This window comes from Myotis nattereri, assembly GCF_964212035.1.
Source record: "Myotis nattereri genome assembly, chromosome: 3".
In the NCBI taxonomy this organism is placed as follows: Eukaryota; Metazoa; Chordata; class Mammalia; order Chiroptera; family Vespertilionidae; genus Myotis; species Myotis nattereri.
In genome coordinates this window covers 216,352,216-216,368,627 of record NC_138077.1, presented here as the reverse complement: position 1 = coordinate 216,368,627, position 16,412 = coordinate 216,352,216, and the positions used below count along the sequence as shown (strand labels likewise).

The window sequence follows — 16,412 nt, the reverse complement described above, 5'->3', positions numbered from 1 at the left end:
CTAAGCGACTGAATGACCGGTCAACCAGTCGCTATGAGGTGCACTGACCACCAGGAGGCAGATGCTCAATGCAGGAGCTGCCCCCTGGTGGTCAGTGCGCTCCCACAGCCAACCTCCCGCGGTCCCCGCCCTCGCCCTCGCCCCCCAGCCCGATCCTGGCCGAGGGACTCCACCCGTGCACGAATTCATGTACCGGGCCTGTAGTCAAGAATATTAAGTTACATATGCTGTTTTAAAGGTTTAAGGAAGTTTAAGTTCGTTTATAAATAAGCCCCAATATTAACCAAAGGCCCCTTTATGAGGCTGTTGTGATTTCATAAATAGAATATTAAGGTTTGGGACCAGAACTTAACTATTTTGTGGCCATGTTGTTAGGTGCAACCTAATATTTTTTTAAATGTACTTTTACTGATTGCAGAGAGGAAGGGAGAGGGAGAGAGAGAGAGAAACATCAATGATGAGAGAGAATCACTGATCGGCTGCCTCCTGCACATCCCACACGGGGGATCGAGTTTGCAACCCAGCCATGTGCCCTGACTGACCCGAATGGTGACCTCCTGGTTCGTAGGTTGACACTCAACCACTGAGCCCTGCCGGCTATGCCACATCTGTGTCCTTTTAGTGAATATTTGTATGACAGGTCTCTTTCCATCCCCTTTCAAATGTCCTGTGTCTTTATATTTCAGATGATTCTTGTCTTCTGTAAACCACATAAAGTCAGACTATTTTTAATCATGGTCCCTCAGTCCCCCTGATTTCAGACCTCTGTCTGCAGCACTGCGAGGGCATACGTTTCTGTTGTTTTAAGCCACGGGTCTGTGGTTGTTTGAAACATGTACTTCACAGGTTCTGTCGGTTGGCCTGCCTCTGTGGTTTTCAGGTCCTCCTGTTGAAAGCAGAAGACATTTGGTCACATGGGACAAAGGAACTAAAAGTACCCGTATGTCACGTATCAAGAAATCAGCAGGGCATGAGTGGGGGGGTGGGGGGGGCAATGGGGCGATAAGGACACATATGTAATACCGTCATCAATAAAGAAAAAAGAGAAAGAAATCGGCAGACATATGAAGCATGTTTAAGAATGGTCATGGGGGAGGTTGGGGCGTTTTAACTTTCTGTGTATTCTTTTTATTGTTTCAAAAAATGTTTGTGGTTTTCTTTTTTGTTTTTGTTTTTCCCCTTTGTGGTATATATATATCTCCAATATTATTATGCAAGGAATGGGTCAAGATATAACTTAAAATAATTTTTAAAAAGTTTTTAAAAATCATTTTTGTGTGTGTTAACAATTTTGGTGCCTTATCAGAGTTTTGGGGGATGGAGGGGAGGAATGGTCAAGGTTTATATTCAGCCCAGACGGTGTGGCTCAGTGGTTGACCGTCAACCCAGGAACCAAGTCACTAGCTCAGTGATGGCGAACTATGACACTATGACAAAGAAATATCAACCAAATGTCACCTCTGACCCGCAAACTCATTTTTTTGGTTGATATTTCTTTGTTAAATGGCATTTAAATATATAAAATAAATAACAAAAATATATGTCTTTGTTTTACTATGGTTGCAAATATCAAAAAATTTCTATATGTGACACGGCGCCGGAGTTAAGTTAGGGTTTTTCAAAATGCTGGCACGCCGAGCTCAAAAGGTTCGCCATCACTGCTAGTTGATTTTGGTCAGGTTGCAAGCTTGATCCCCAGTAGGGGGGTGTGTGAGAGGCAGCCGATGAATGATGTTCCTCTCTCATCATATAATGTTTCTGTTTACCTATCCCTCACCCTTCCTCTCTCTCTAAAAATTAATAAAAAACATATTTAAAGATTCATATTCAAAACATTTTGTTTTTGCCACTCTTTGACTTTTTGCTGTTGTTAACCCTCACCAAAGGGTACATTTTTCATTGATTCAAAAGAGAGAAATGGAGAGCAAAAGGGGGGGAGAGAGAAAGAAAAAGGAACATGGATTGGTTGCCTCCAGTACTCACCCTGACCCAGGATTGAACCCAAAACCTGGGTATGTGCCCATCTGGGAGTTGAACCAGACCCTTCGGGGCACACGATGCCGCTCTGACCAACTGGGACACCAGCCAGGGCTGTTTAACTTTTTGAGGAATGTCTGTTTTCCATCGCAGCTGCGCCATTTCACATTCTCATCAGCAGTGTATGAAAGTTCCAGTTTCTCTACATCCTCGTTAACTTGTTCTATTATTAATTACTAGTAGCCCAGTGCACAAAATTCGTGCAAGAATAGGCCTTCCTTCCCCCAGCTGCCGGCACCAGCTTCCCTCTGGCACCCGGGACCCAGGCTTCCCTTGCAGCCCTGGCTTCACCTGGAAGGTCGTCTGGTCTAATTAGCATGTTATGCTTTTATTATTATAGATTATTATTATTTATAGTCATGCTAGTGGGTGTGACATATCTCGTTGTGGCTTTAACTAGCATTTCCCTAGTGCCCAATGATATTGAGCATATTTTCATGAGACTGTGCCCATTTATATATTTTCTATGGAGAAATGCCTGTTCAAGTCCTTTGACCAATTTTTAATTGAGTAATATTTTTGTTGTTGAGTTGTAACATTGCTTTTTATATTACGGATACTAGACCCTTATCTGACATATGATTTGTAAACATTTTCTCCCATTTTTGTGGGTAGCGTTTTCACTTCCTCAATAATGTCCACGAGTTCATTTTTGTAGAAAGGATACATCTCTTTCATTAAAAAAAATAAATCTGAACAAATATTGGTGACCATCCCCGGGTAGTTTGGTTGCCACTATTTTATGTTATTTCTGAATTAACCGTCACAAGATTGTCTAAGTGTGTTACTTTCGCATGTTGGTAAATGGAAAGTGAAACTTTCCCATCATCACGTCATGCTATTCGGGCACTTGTTGAAGTGCAGGCCGTTGGGGGTGGAATGCACACCCTGGGGAGGAGGCCTGGTGTCCACCCTGGGCCTCTCCTCGCAGGTGGGTGGCAGCCCCTCCGAGGAGCCCTGATGGTTCTCCTTCCGCTTGGTTTCTGTCACTGGCTCCCAGGGAGCCTTTGGGAAACGGAAACTGAAACTGAAGCTGAACCGGCGCTGAGGCTGCTCTGACACGCCCCCTGACGTGTGAGGCTCACTCAGAAAAGGGGTGAGCCGCCAGGGCCTGCGGGAGAGGCAGCTGGAGCTGAGACAGTGCATTCATCGTCATCGTCTCACGACCTGTGGAGAGGACCTGGCATCAGAGCCCACAGCCATGGTGAGGCGGGTGACAGGCTGGACAGGTGGGCTGGGCACCAGTCCATTACCCTCTCCCTCCCTGTGTGCCAGGCAAACGGAGCTGCTCTGAGCTCCCAGGTTCCTAAGTCTGACACCAGGACTCCTGCTGACACCAGGGTCTGGGTCTTGGAAGGTGGGTTCTGCCCAGTGGCTGCTTCTGAGGTCCCTTGGGGGACATCTTAGCTAATGAAGGGAGACCAAGTAGATGGGCATGGGAGGCTGGCCGTTCCTCTAGAAATGCCCCCTTGTGCTTCTGTCTCCTGCACTGGAGGTCTCTCCTGGCGGATGGAGAGGACACAGAGGGGGGAGCAGGGTCCAGGGCCCTAGGAGCTTGCCCTGCGACCAAGGTCATGCGTGTAGTGGTGCCGGGGTCTCTGAGCTCTGCTGATGCCCACAGGGCGGGTACCTGAAGGTGAAGATGCTGAGCAAGGAGTTCCAGGTGCCCATGAGGGACTCCATGCTGCTGTCAGAACTGAAGCAGCTGATCACCCAGAAGATCCAAGTGCCTGCCTTCCAGCAGCGCCTGCTGGTCCAGGGGAGCAGTGAAGTGCTGCGGGACGGGGTTCCCCTGGCCCACCAGGGCCTGCGCTCGGGCAGCGAGGTCGTGCTGGTGGTGCAGAGCTGCGACAGGCCCCTGAGCATCCTGGTGAGGAACGACAGGGGCCACACCAGAGCCTACGAGGTCAAGCTGACGCAGAAGGTGGCCCGACTCAAGGAGCAGGTGGCTGACCGCGAGAGCACGAACGTCGACCAGTTCTGGCTGAGTTTCCAGGGGCAGCCCCTGGATGACGAGAAGCAGCTGGGGGAGTACGACCTCACGCCCCACTGCACCGTGCAGATGAATCTGCGCCTTCGGGGGGGCAAGGCGGGGCCGGGAGGGCAGCGCTAAGAACCACCACCGGCGAGTCCCTGGCCAAGGGGGCCCATAATAAACGTTGATGCAAAGCTAACTGGCTGCCTCTGCGTCTTCCCTCGCCCCTGCCCTGGCACTCTCACCTCTGCTGATGAACCTGGGGGAGAGGTGGAGGAGGAGGAGGAAGGCAAGCGGACCCAGGGTCCCTGGGTGGTCACAGCCCACAGCTAAGTAGGATCAAACTAGTAACAACATCCCCCCCCCCCCCCCCCCCAGAGAGACTGAAGGTGCGTTCCCACACCTTTGGGAAATTAACTTCTAGAGAAAGAAATAGAGGCCTCGCTGGAGTCCATCCCTGGCCCAGGTTGACACGGCCAGGCCCTGCACAACTGGCCCCACCCAACGTCCGGGTCAGCAGACGGCACTGAGCAGGGGAGGCCAGGTCAGGCTCCAAAGGCCACAGGCGATGTCTCCAGGGGGATCAGCGCCCCTGGAAGCGGTGAGGGAGGGAGTCCCTGGGCCTGCCTGGGTCAGCTGGGAGGTGGGGCTCTGGGCCTCTCCGTCCTCGGGGCCCACTAGCCCACTCCGTCCAGTGCATTGGTCTGGGAGGGGTGTGGTCAGGGCCTGAACACTCACTGTCACCACCGGTGACCTGCTGAGTGGAGGCTGTGCCTTCGGGGTTTCACTTAAAGGAGAGGCTGTGGCCGAGGGAAGGGCGCCTGAAGGGGGGCTCCCGTGGAAGAGCTTTGGGGAGCACCGCCTGGCACAGGCTGCGAGTGCTTCCACACCCGATGCGCCTCCTATCCCAGTTCCCAAACGAGCCCACAGGAGCCAGGCTGAGCCAGCCTGGGATGCAGGCAAGATGGGGATGACAGAACAGACACCTCTCTGGGCGAAAGTCCGAGATTCTAGGGACACTCAGACCTCAGCTTTCAGACTCTTCGGGGGGATTTATTTGGCTGGAGACCCAGAGCCCCTTTTCTGGTCTGTGGGAGTCCGTATTTGGGCTGGGGGTGGGCAGCCACCTCAGGTCTGCCTTGCCTAGGACGGGAGTGTAGACACACAGGTGTGCCTGTGGGGGGCTCTCCACGTTCCAGCCTCATTTCCTGGGCCCCACTCTCACCTCTTCACTGCAAGTCAGCAAGCGTAAGCACACACCTTGATGCCACCCCCCTTTCCTGAGCCCCCCCGCCCCCAGGGCCTGGAGAAGGAGGGTCCTCCAGAGGGGCCTCTGCATAGCTAGCCCTGCCTAGCTCCTGGCCCCGAGCTCTGTGGTTGGAGCGTGAGGGCGCACCTCGGGTCCAGCCCTGGAGGAACGGAAGGGGCCTCTTCCCGCTCCCCTCGGTCGCCAGCCAGGCCCGGCCCCAGTCTGGACTCTCTGGATCGCAGTGCGTCCCTGCACTCAGCCTGGCGGGAGCAGCGCGATTGTGGGCGCTGGGAGGGGGCGTGGCTGGCCCTCCCCGCTCCCCCGTTCCCCCGCCACCAGCGGCCTGCAATTGCCACCGCTGGACGGCAGGGGGCGCACTCCGCCCTGCAGTGAGGCCCGAACTGACCCAGGAACGGGAGGTGGGCGGGTCTGCGCTCAGTTTTGACCAATCGGCGCAGCGCCCGGAACGCATTGGCCCTCGGCCGCGGGGGGCGTGGCCTGTGGAGCGACCGCCCCTCCCGGACCCGCGGGGGTCCCGGCCCTACCGAGCTTCGGTCCGGGGTCTGCTTGGGGCCGGGGTTCCCCCAGGTTCCCTGTTCTGCAGGGGCTCCAGCGGCGGCGGGGCCCCGGCGTCTGGGAGCCCCTTCCCGCGGCCGGAGAGCCCCCGCCGCTGCGGCCCCGCGTGGCCTGGAGCCCCTTGGAAGTCCCGTCACGTCGCCTCCCGATTATGCATTAACCCGGCTCCAGCCGCAGTGCCCGGGGCGGGGCGCGCGCCGGGGGAGGGGCGTCCGTCCGCGGGGGGCCGTCCGTGGGGGCCGCGCAGCACACAGCCCGGGCCGCCCGCCCCCGTCCGGGCCGCCCTCCGCCCGCCGCCCGCCTCGGCCCGGCCCAGCCGCCCCTTCTCCCCGCCCAGCCTCCGCCGGCGCCGCTCTCCCGGCGCTTTGTTCGCGGGGCCGGCGCGGGTCGCGGAGCGCCGGGCGGGCAGGGGCGGCGCGGGCGGCGGCGGTAAGGGGGCGGAACGCCCGGGGGGCGGTGCTCTCCGGTCCCGCCCCCGCCCCGCCCCCGGGCCGCCCGCGCTCCCACCGCCTCCAGGGAGCTGCGTCCCGTCCTGTCCAGTCCGGTCCCCGGCGCGGCCCGGCCCGCGCGCTCGCTCCGGCCCTTCCGCCGCCCTCGGCCCGCCATGGCCAGCCCGCGGCCGTCCGGCCCGACCCCGCTGCCGCCGCTGCTGCTGCTCCTGGTGGTGGCCGCGTGCCCCCTGCCCGGCGTCGACGGGACGTGCCCGGAGCGCGCGCTGGAGCGGCGGGAGGAGGAGGCGAACGTGGTTCTCACGGGCACCGTGGAGGAGATCCTCAATGTGGACCCGGTGCAGCTCACGTACTCGTGCAAGGTGGGCCCCCCGGACCCCGGGCCCTGAGCCCCTCGGACCCCCCTGTAGCCCGGCCTTGGGGGCTCTTCCCGCGACCCCGAGCCCGAGGCCCTCCCCTCGCGATGCCTGGCCGCCCGCGGGGACCCCGCCCGGCCGTGGGAACCGGCCCCAGACGCCCCGCGGCGCCCGCGCCCGCTTCCTTGGCGACCGCCGAGCCCCCGGTGGGGCGCCGGGTCCCGGAAAACTCGCGAGCGCCGCAGGGAAAGTTCCACCGCAGCCCCGCCGAGCGGCGCCCAGGCCCGGGGCCCGGTCACGGCCGTCCCTCCTCCCGAAGCCACGTCTGGGAAACGACTCCGTCGCCCCCGGAGGGAGAGCGCGGCCCCCACACCCCTCCCACCTGCCCGCGGGGAGGGAGAGGGGCCGGGGAGATGGCGCTCTCTGCCGGGGCGGAGGTGGGGGTTCCGCCGGGTCAGTGCTGCCCCCCAGGCCTTTATCAGGGCCGGAGGGGGTGGTCGGAGAGGGGGGTGTCCCATCTCATCTCCCAGTCCCGGGGCCCTGGTGGGGGTGCTGCCGTGCCGGGTGTGGGGGCCGGCGCTGGAAGGGGGCGGGGCCGTTGCTGCGCTCCAGTGTGCGTGGGGGTGGCCGGGCAGGGGCAGGTGCCCCCATCCGCTCCTGGAGGAGCCGCATTTCCCCCGGCCTCGCGAGGGGGGCTTGCGGGCGCTCTCCCGCAGCGGGACCCGGCAGCCCCGGGGCAGGATGGTGGGTTTTCAACCACGGTCCATTCCTAGGGTGTGCTCGGGGCACCCCGGCCCCTCCCCCACTCTGGCCCCTAAAACTCTCTCCCCGACCAGCAATCGGCTCATTCCTCTCGCTAGGAGATGGGAACGGGCGGCAGCTCCTTTTGGCTTGGCCTGTGAGGGCTGCTGCTGGCTCCCCCGCTGGGCCCCCTCCCCTCCACCTCGGGGCACTTTGCCAAGTCCCTGCAGGATTTTCCCGACTTCCTCCCCGCCGCTCCTGGGTGTGGCTGGGGTGGGGGGAGGCGATGAAAGCTGCCCGCCCTCCCCTGCTGGTTTTGTCCTGAGCCTACTGTGTGTCTGGAGGTCCGAGGGAGAGGGCTGGGCCAGGCGCACCCCGACCACTGGAGGGTGGTGGGGGTCCCTGCAGGTGCTGCAGACCCGGGGCTCCCAGCAGGGGGGACATAGGCAGGTGAACTGGCCACCACTGTCTTTCATCCCCCATTCCAGCACCCCAACCCCCCAGAGCTCCTGAAGAAAAAGGCCTTTCTCAGGGAGCTGGGCTCCTGTCGGGGGACCTGTTCCTTTGAGGGCAGCCTGTTGTTCAGCCTGCATCTCCTGCGACCCTCCTGCTGCCCCCACTCCCCATCCCTGTGGACTGTGAGCATCCCAGGGCACAGTCTGAGAAGGTGCCCTCAGGGCCCCCAGAGCCGAGCAGGGAGGGTGGGGCTGCCTTGCGCTGCCCAAACTTGATTCTGTGGTTCTCAGGCTGCTTTTACTGCACTCACCGCCGGGAGCCTGGCAGGAGGGAGGGGTCTTTTATCTCCTGGGAGGGGGTGTCTTAGCCCACCCACGGGGCTGCAAAGAATGCAGCTGGCCCAGAGCCCTGAGCTCAGAGCTTGTCGCCCTGAAAGTCTGTCGTCCATGTTGGTGTCTCCTGGCTCCATCCAGGGCAGGCCCGAGTAGTGGGGGGCAGATAGGGAGAGGAAGGCAGGGAAGGCAGGCAGCCCAGGCCAGGCGGGTCCCCTTCCCATATCCGGCCTGAGCCGACATGGACACCATTGGAATCGGGGTTTTTTGGACCTGGGGGTTGGGAGCTGTTTCCTGGAGGAAAAGGCGCAGACGCCCCCGTCTGCAGTTTGCCTCTGGCCTCTGTGGCCTCCTCTTCCCAGTGGGAATGGATCACTGATACCTGCCCCCCATTCTGCCCCCCCGCCCCCCAGGTTCGGGTCTGGCGGTACTTGAAGGGCAAAGATGTGGTGACTCAGGAGAGCCTGATGGACGGCGGCAACAAGGTGGTGATTGGCGGCTTTGGAGACCCCCTCATCTGTGACAACCAGGTGTCCACGGGGGACACAAGGATCTTCTTTGTGAACCCTGCACCCCCGTACCTGTGGCCAGCCCACAAGAACGAGCTGATGCTCAACTCCAGCCTCATGCGCATCACCCTGCGGAACCTGGAGGAGGTGGAGCACTGTGTGGAAGGTGCGTGGGGCCAGGGCGATGAGGGGAGCGTGCTGTAGGCTGGAGCAAACTCTCGGGGTCTGACCTTGCAGCTCCCCCGCTCCTTGGCTGTGTCTCTGCCATCTCCAGGTCATTAGCAGTGCCCCCCCCCCCCAAACCCCCACAATGCCACCATCTTTTGTCCTGAGCTGAGCAAGCCCCAGCCCTGCAAAGGGACAAGCCTCCCTCTCTTACCCTCCCCTCCCCCTCCCTGGCTCTGTACCTCGCAGAGAGTCCTTTTCTAGAGGAGAGGCTGGGACCAGGTGAATGAACACCAGCTGTTCATGTTCCTGCAGAGGCCCAAACATCTGTCTAGACAGGGCCCAGATGTTGAGCAATCCCTTGGGGGTGGGGCCTATAGATGGGGGCACAGCCCCCTTGTGTGTTCCAAGGCCTGTCATTGTGGGAAGGGGCAGCTCTGTGGGGTGAGGGCTTCTGTGGGTTTGAAGGGGTGTGGGACTCCGTTATCGAGGTGAAGAACGTTTTCTGTCGCCTGTCCCCACACGTCTATTCTGAATGGCCTGAGAGCATCCCTCCCCCACCACAGCCTCTGGGAGGTGAGCAGGAATCACATGACCAGGGCTCTCTCCCCTCACCCCCCTTCATCCCAGTATAGTCCCAGTTAGGAGTTGAGATCCTTGGCTGAGGAACGCAGGGAGAGTGTAAGAACTGCCGGTCCCACATCCTGCCTGTCCCCTCTTGGCTGCCTAGAAGGGATTTATTGGGGGGGGGGGGGGGAGCATGAGAGAGTGTTTCTCCCCAGGGGCGTAGGAGGGGCCTGTTACTTCCTGTCCTGGGAAGGTGACCCTGTCCCTCTGATATGCTCTTTGGGCCAGTAGGGAAGTCCCCCTTCTATCCAATTCAGTGCTGTGATGCTGGCTTGGTTTTTGTGGGGTCCTGGATGGTGGATTCATCTGGCCTGGGGAGGACTGTGCTCGGGAGGCAGACCCAAGTGGGCGGGAGCCCCATGACGTCTTGCCCAGACTGTGGTTGGCTGCTTCTGGGCTGCCTCGTGGTCCCCGGCCACAGCGTCACATGGAGGAGCCAGCGGGGCTGGGTGCCCTAGTCCCTTGCCAGCACTGGCTCGACTGAGGGGTCTCAGCCTGCTGTCCTCCTCCCTGGCAAGGACTTGAGACACTGGCCTCACTCTGGAAGCTTGTGGTTGAGGGAAAAGAAGGGAGTGAGACATGGAGACCAGACCGGCAGCTGTGTGATGTGATGCCCAGTGTTGGGTGGGGGGGTGAGTGGGGGCTAAGGAGAGGCTGGAGAGAAGGGTCAGGACAGAAAATGCCCTCTCCCTCGACAGGGAATCTTCGAGAGGGTCAACTGTTAAGTGTACTGCTGGGCGGGTCCAGCCCGGGGGTCTGTGATCAGTAACTGAGGCCTTATGTGGGGTTGGAAGGCATGTGGCGTGAGGGCCACCACGGGCACAGCAAGATTGGCCATCCTGCCAGAGCCCCATCCACACCAACCCGGCTCTGGACAAGCAAGGCTGGGCAGAGAGACAGCTGGACAGGAGGGTCCACAGGGAGAGCCCCCAGCTAGGACTGAGACTTGACCTACTGTGTGCTGCCTGCCCTGGCAACCAACACTCAGGGGCAGGACCTGGGCTCCGGGCTGGGGCAGGTGCTGGGATGCACAGGCCTGTGTGCAGCAGAAGGGTGAGTGCCCAGGAGGGCTGAGCACCGGACGTCCTGAGATAGGCCCCCCAGGGGTATGGTCCAGGGAAAGGAGTTCCTGGAGATGAAGGGAAAGGAAATGGCTGGAGCCTTGTGGTTGGAGGCCGGGAGCTGGGCGGGGAGGGCCCAGACTGAGGAGCCTCCCTCCCACTGCAAGGCCCTGGATTGGAGCTGGGCCACATGGATCTGCTTTGGAAGCCACCCAGGGCGCTGAGGGCAGTGGGCTGGGCGCTGGGGCAGGGCCAATACATCACAACCCTGGTCTAGATGAGAGGGGGCGTCTCCCCAAGTGCCCCGAAGCCTGAGGGACAAGGTCCCCGGAGCTAGGGCCAGGCTGGGGAAGAAACAATCTTGTGCAGAGGCCCTCGGGCTGGGTGGGTGGGAGGAGGGCCCCCCTCCTGTTCTGTAGGAGATGAGCACCTCAGACCCCACCCCAGGCTCCAGGAGCCCCGGCCTCAGCCTAGTGAGGAGGCAGGGCTGAGATAAGCTGACCCTCCCCGTCTGACTGACCCCATTTGCTTCCAGGGCCCCCCAGGGCCCAGGGCGAAGTCTGAGCAGCCACTAACCTGTGGAGGTCACCCCAAGACCACCAGGTCTCACTTGTCCCGAGCACGCCTCACCCCCGGCAAGGCCCAGAGCAGCCAAGGTGGGGGGCCTGGTCCTCCCCGGCCCACCTCTTCCTCCTCCTCGCTTGGGTCCTGAGGGGCACCTGCTGCTCTCAGCACACCTGTCCCCAGCTCTGCTGGGACCTGCAGGGTCTTTCTGGCTCTGCTGGTCAGGCTCCTTCCCCAGCCTCTGCCCCCGGAAGGCACCTCCTCCAGTTCTGACCTGGGGAACCACATTCCTGGCATAACTGAGACAGGTATGTGTCCCTCCCTCTGCGCCACCTTTGGGTGAGGGAGGCCTGCGGCTCTGGGACAGCCTCTTCCGGAAGGAGACCCCCCCTGCTGCTTTGTCGGGGGTGTGGCCTGGCCTCCTCCACTGACAGCCACCCCCACGCCGAGCCTGTCCAGGCTGGCAGCTGAGCCAGCATCTCTTCCAGCCCTTGGCCACCTTGTCCTGGTCAGGGCACTGCCCACTTACTCCACCGCATGAGACTGGTCCTGGCCTCCCCTGCAGCCCCCAGGAGGACACAGGCTGGCCGAAGGCCGGCCAGGCAGCCGGCGGCCCTCCCCTCTCCAGTAGGAGCCAGGAGCAGAGAAAGGAAGTGTTGTTTGCCCCCGCCGGGCCTGGCACAGGGACAGGAGCCTGTCACAGGGACAGGTCGAAGTGAGTCTGGCGCTGGCCTTGCCCAGCCCTGAGACCCAGGTCCTGGCAATCACAGACCCTGGGCAGCGGTGCTGCAGAGGAGTGGGCCCTGCATGCCAGGAACTGACCCTCCATCTGCCGGTCAGGTAGCTAGCTGTCCCGGGAAGTTTCTGAGGCCCCCCCCTCCGCCCCCTCCCCCGCCGCCTCCCGCAGCCTGGCACTTAACCTCTGCACCCCTCGCGATTCCTCGGCCTGTCCCACCCCCTCCACATTCTTCCCCGCTGACGGGAGGTGACTTCTTCCTGTTCACGGCTCCCTCTCCTACCCGCTCTGCATGTGGGTGCCCACCCCGCCCCCTCCAGGGCCCACCCAGCGCCCTTCCTGGCCCCTCCCCCCGGCCGGGCCTCGTAGGGGCAGGTCGGGGCTAGAGGCTGCCCGCCCGCCTGCTCCTTTCCTCCGGTGGCTGGGGGAGCTGGGGAGCTGGGGAGCGGGGGGCGTGTCTGCACGGTGGGGCGTGTTCTTCCACCTGGCGTCCCGGTGCGCAGGGCAGGACGGGCTGGGACTCCACGTGGGTCCAGGTGCTGGCGGGTGGCGTGCGCTCCCGGGGGCAGCGGGGGCCTGTGACCTCGCTGCTTCCCTTTGAGCTGAGTTCGTGGAAACACCTCTTGGCTTTTTCCATACCGACCCCACCCCCTCGCTCTCCACCGAGAAACGAGCCCAGCCTCCATTCTCCCCCCACAGACTGGAAATGGGAAGAAGTTGTTTTGACCAGACAACTGCCCTCCCTCCTGCCTCCCTCTGTCACACGGGGTGCTGGACCGAGCATTCTGGGGGGGCCTGCCTGTACCTCGCAGCGCTGGGTGCTGGGACCTGCGCTGCACAGGTGGGGGAGCGGCCGGTTCCCTAGCCGAGGCCTAGAGCTGGCCGGGTCTGGGACTGCCCGTTGGGGCAGGAAGTGCAGGGACTGCCCGGGAAGTCTGGGTGGGGGAAGGGGGAGCGAGCCCAGACCTGGGGCCTCACGTCAAGCACTGCCCTCCTCACCATCCCCTGTGCAGCCAGGCCCAGCGGCCTCCCTGGCCTGTCTGTCTGCTTTGCTTCCTTCCTGGAGGGTGAGACCCGACCCGCAGGGGGGAGATAAACAGCTGCAGGGACAGGCTCCCACACCCGGTCCATCCATCGCCCATAGCCTCCACCTGTGGAACCCAGGCCAGCTGCCCCCTCTCCCTGCCCCCACGCTCAGCCCTGGCTCAGAGGCCTGGGTGGAGGGCCACGGACTTCCTGTCTGCCCTGCCCTCCTGGCCCCAGCACCCACTCACCACAGGCCACTGGGGCTGCGGCACCATCACCACAGTAGCCCTAGGGGCACTGACACCCCACAGACCCAGGAAGCGCCCGCCTCTCACTCAGAGAAATGGGACAGCACCCCAGTAACAGCCACCCCAGGACAGTGACCAGGGACGCAGCTCAGCTGAGGCTACTGTGACCCCAGTGGGTTTGCCCTGGGGCCCAGAAGGGGCCATGTTGGAGTCCAGGCTGCGGCTGGGATCTGGAGAAGGGTGATCTAGGCCTGCCCTGCCGTGGGAAGCTCCCCTCCAACCCCCCTCCCCCCCCCACACACACACCCCACAGACCCTGAGAACTTCCTCTGAGGAAGGCCCCCTGCCAGGCACTGACAGCTGGGCCTGGGAAGGGGCAGAGGCCCCTCCTAGCCACTCCCTCATTGCCCCCCATGGAGAGGGCTCTTCAGCTGTGTGGCGTGCACATGTGCGTGTGCACATGTATGTCTGCACATGCACTCTCTGCCTCAGATGCAGTCATCTGTGCACAGGAGAATTCTGGTCAGAGCCACAGCAGGTGGCCTGTGGCTCCTGCCATGCTGGTTTCCTGGAACCAAAGCTGGTTTCCCTGTGTTCTGATGAGGGCCAGGGCCCTGCAGGAGCGCTGACAGCAGGCTGGTAAGGGGCGACCTTTGCCAGGCCTTGGGGACAGGGCCCCAGCCTCTGTCCGCTGTGGGTTCCAGTCTCTGCTGGCTGTAGCTGTCCCGTCCGCCCCAGTGTCCAACTGTGGGTCTGTGTGCATCCCTCCCTCCCCTGTGCCTGACAAAAGGCTGGGCACCACTTCCTACGCCTCTCAGTGCTGGAGACCCAAGGACTGGTGAGGGCATGAGAGTCCCTGGGGACCATTTGCTCCCTCACGTACCTGCCAGACCGAGTCTGACACAGGGCTCCGGAGGGGGGCGGTCGCTGGACTGAGGGGTGCCTGAGCCTTCCCTGCTCCTCCTCAGGGCTGTCAGTCACCGGACACTAGGCCCTGGGCAGAGCAGGCAGCCTGGTTTGGCTGTGGTGGCCCCTGTCCCTCTGCTCACAGATGTGAGGCCCCAGTGCACACCTGGGCCAACTGTGGCCCTACCTGGCTGCCAGGAGGGAGGGGATGTGGGCCCACTTTTCCTGGAGCTGGTGGAGGAAGGCTCAGCATATCTGTTCATTCATTCATTTATGGTTCCTTTCTCATCCACCACCCCCAGCAGATCCTCCAAGGGCCACTGGGAGGAGCGGCTGCTGCCACCTGCACAGGCCCCTCCTGGGTTCCTGATGTGCCTCCCAAGGAGGCCAGGTGTGTGCAGGGGGGAAGGCACATTCTGGGCAGAAAGACAGTGGGATGAGGTGAGCAGCGGTGGTCCCGTAGTGTGGATGAAGGGTAGTGGAGGGCATGGTGCCGGGGAGAAGGCTGGAAACTCACAGCTCACTGCCAAGCCCTGGATGGCAGCGGGCCGATCCCCCTGCTGAGCCCGCCTCCACCTGACAGCTGGCACCTTTGCCCTCCGTCTGCACCCGGGTGGCCCCAGACCTCGCTGTCCGGCCTCTGTCTTTTCGCCTCTCCAGCTCTCTCCTCACTGGGTCTCCTGTCTTTTTGCTCCTTTGTTCCGTGGGTCTGTCTGCCACCCCCCTTCATCCTGAGGCCACGCTGGCCGCCACCTCCAGGAAGTGTGCCCTCACACCCCATTCAGACTGTGGCAGAGAAACGCCTCCCCACTCACCACTGACTCACTGACCACACCTGGACACCTCCCTTGCTCCCCAGCTTTCTCTTTCCTTCTGGAGGTGTGCTTGGAGCAGTCTTGGAGGTAAGGGGTGGTGGGGGTCAGCCTCGCCCCAGCCCTACCTTTCTCCAGCGGCCTCCTTCCCCTCCTCTGCTCCGCTGGCGCCTCCTAGCGGCTCTGTCCAGGCTCCCTCCCCTGTGCTCCCAGGCCTGAGGACCTGCCCACTGGCTCCTTGTCACCCTGGGCCTTCACCACACTGGCTCCGCCCGGCCTCCTGCAGCCTCCCGAGCCTGTTCTCACCTGGCACAAGGAGTTGTCTGTCTGAGGGCTCTCCCTCCAGGACTGTGCACACGCCTCTCCCCCGATTCAGGTCTGCAGGCGTCACCCCTCGGCCCCTCCAGCCTAGCGCACCACTGCCACTGGGTAACCTGAGCGCAGAGAACTTGTGTGGCTCTGGACACACCTCCTGCATGTAGCCCCTCAGGGAGGAGCTCAGACCCGCCGGGGAGGGAGAGAGAAAGGGAACGAGGGAGGGGGGCCTGCAGCTGCCTTCCCCGCTCCCAGCCCTGAGCCGGCCCTGCTGAGCTGCTCCCAGAAACTCATTTAATCCCACCGCCCTGTGGTGCCGGCTGCCTCACAGCCCCTGGAGCCAAACCTGAGCACCTCCAGCCTCACCTGCGGCTGTGATCTGGGCCTGGGCTGGACGCCACCTCCTTCCCAGAGCCTGGCCTGGGTCCAGCAGCATGTCCTGTTGTGAACCGCCAATTGTCTGCTAAGGCTGGGGGAGGGGACTCTGCAGCCTGAGACCGGACACCGGGAGGCCCTGAGGGGGCAGCTGGGGAGGGGTCTGCTCTGCTCGGTCCCCCCCCCTCTTTCGCCGAGGCAGCCAGACACTTGTGACGTGCGAGCGCATTTAGCGGTGCGTGTGCGCAAGTGTGACGTGCCTACCCCAGGGAGGACAGCTCCCCCACCCCCCACCCCATCCATCCTCTCCCTCTGGATGAAGCCAGGGGTCATCTGCATGAGAAAGGGGCCTGCAGGTTGTCAGGGGCTGGACTCTGTCCTCTCTAGACCCCATCCCCCACCTTCCTTTTCGGGGCCAGAGAAGTACAACCAGACCCTGTGCGTGTGCACACGTGTGTATGTGTGCTGTGTGTGTGTGAGGACCCAGCTGTGTTGCATGAAGATGAATGTGTGTGTGAGGTGCCCAGTGTGAATGTACACCGGTGAGTGAGTGACACCCAGTGTGCACGCACACAGCTGACACCAGTGCCCACGCAAACTTGAGTGGGTGTGTGCGTGCCTGTGTGACACCTGGAACACCAGATGTGTGTACATGTGTGTGTAGTTGCATGTTGCTGTGTGTGAGCCCAGAGTCCAGGGGACTGATTCCTGGTTCCAAGCACCCTCTCTATTCCTTTGTGGGGTGTGAGCCGCCTGGGCTGGTCTGGGCTGAAAGATTTTGAGTCTGAAGATCCCAAAATAGCTTTGGTCGCCTGAATTCCCCTCCCCCAGCTGGGTCTGGGGCCTCAATGGCCCTTTGTCTCTGAAGACCGCCAGCCCCTGTGGGGGGCTCGGGCT

The 16,412-nt window shown here is 61.7% G+C and overlaps 2 protein-coding genes across 2 annotated transcripts in view; both read left to right on the top strand.

Moving 5' to 3' along the window:
- Positions 1-2,494: 2,494 nt before the first annotated feature.
- Positions 2,495-4,209, top strand: ISG15 (ISG15 ubiquitin like modifier). The gene is made up of 2 exons (XM_081085695.1): positions 2,495-3,241; positions 3,659-4,209. Exons 1-2 carry the CDS (start codon positions 3,239-3,241, stop codon positions 4,148-4,150), a joined length of 495 nt encoding a protein of 164 aa, XP_080941821.1. The 5' UTR covers positions 2,495-3,238; the 3' UTR covers positions 4,151-4,209.
- Positions 4,210-6,441: 2,232 nt separating this feature from the next.
- Positions 6,442-16,412, top strand: part of AGRN (agrin) — a gene marked incomplete at its 5' end in the record, with an annotated part of 32,644 nt that continues 22,673 nt past the window's right edge. The window contains 2 exons of the mRNA XM_081085694.1: positions 6,442-6,648; positions 8,585-8,846. Coding sequence (XP_080941820.1) covers positions 6,442-6,648; positions 8,585-8,846 — 469 coding nt within the window. The remainder of the gene's footprint in view (positions 6,649-8,584; positions 8,847-16,412) is intronic.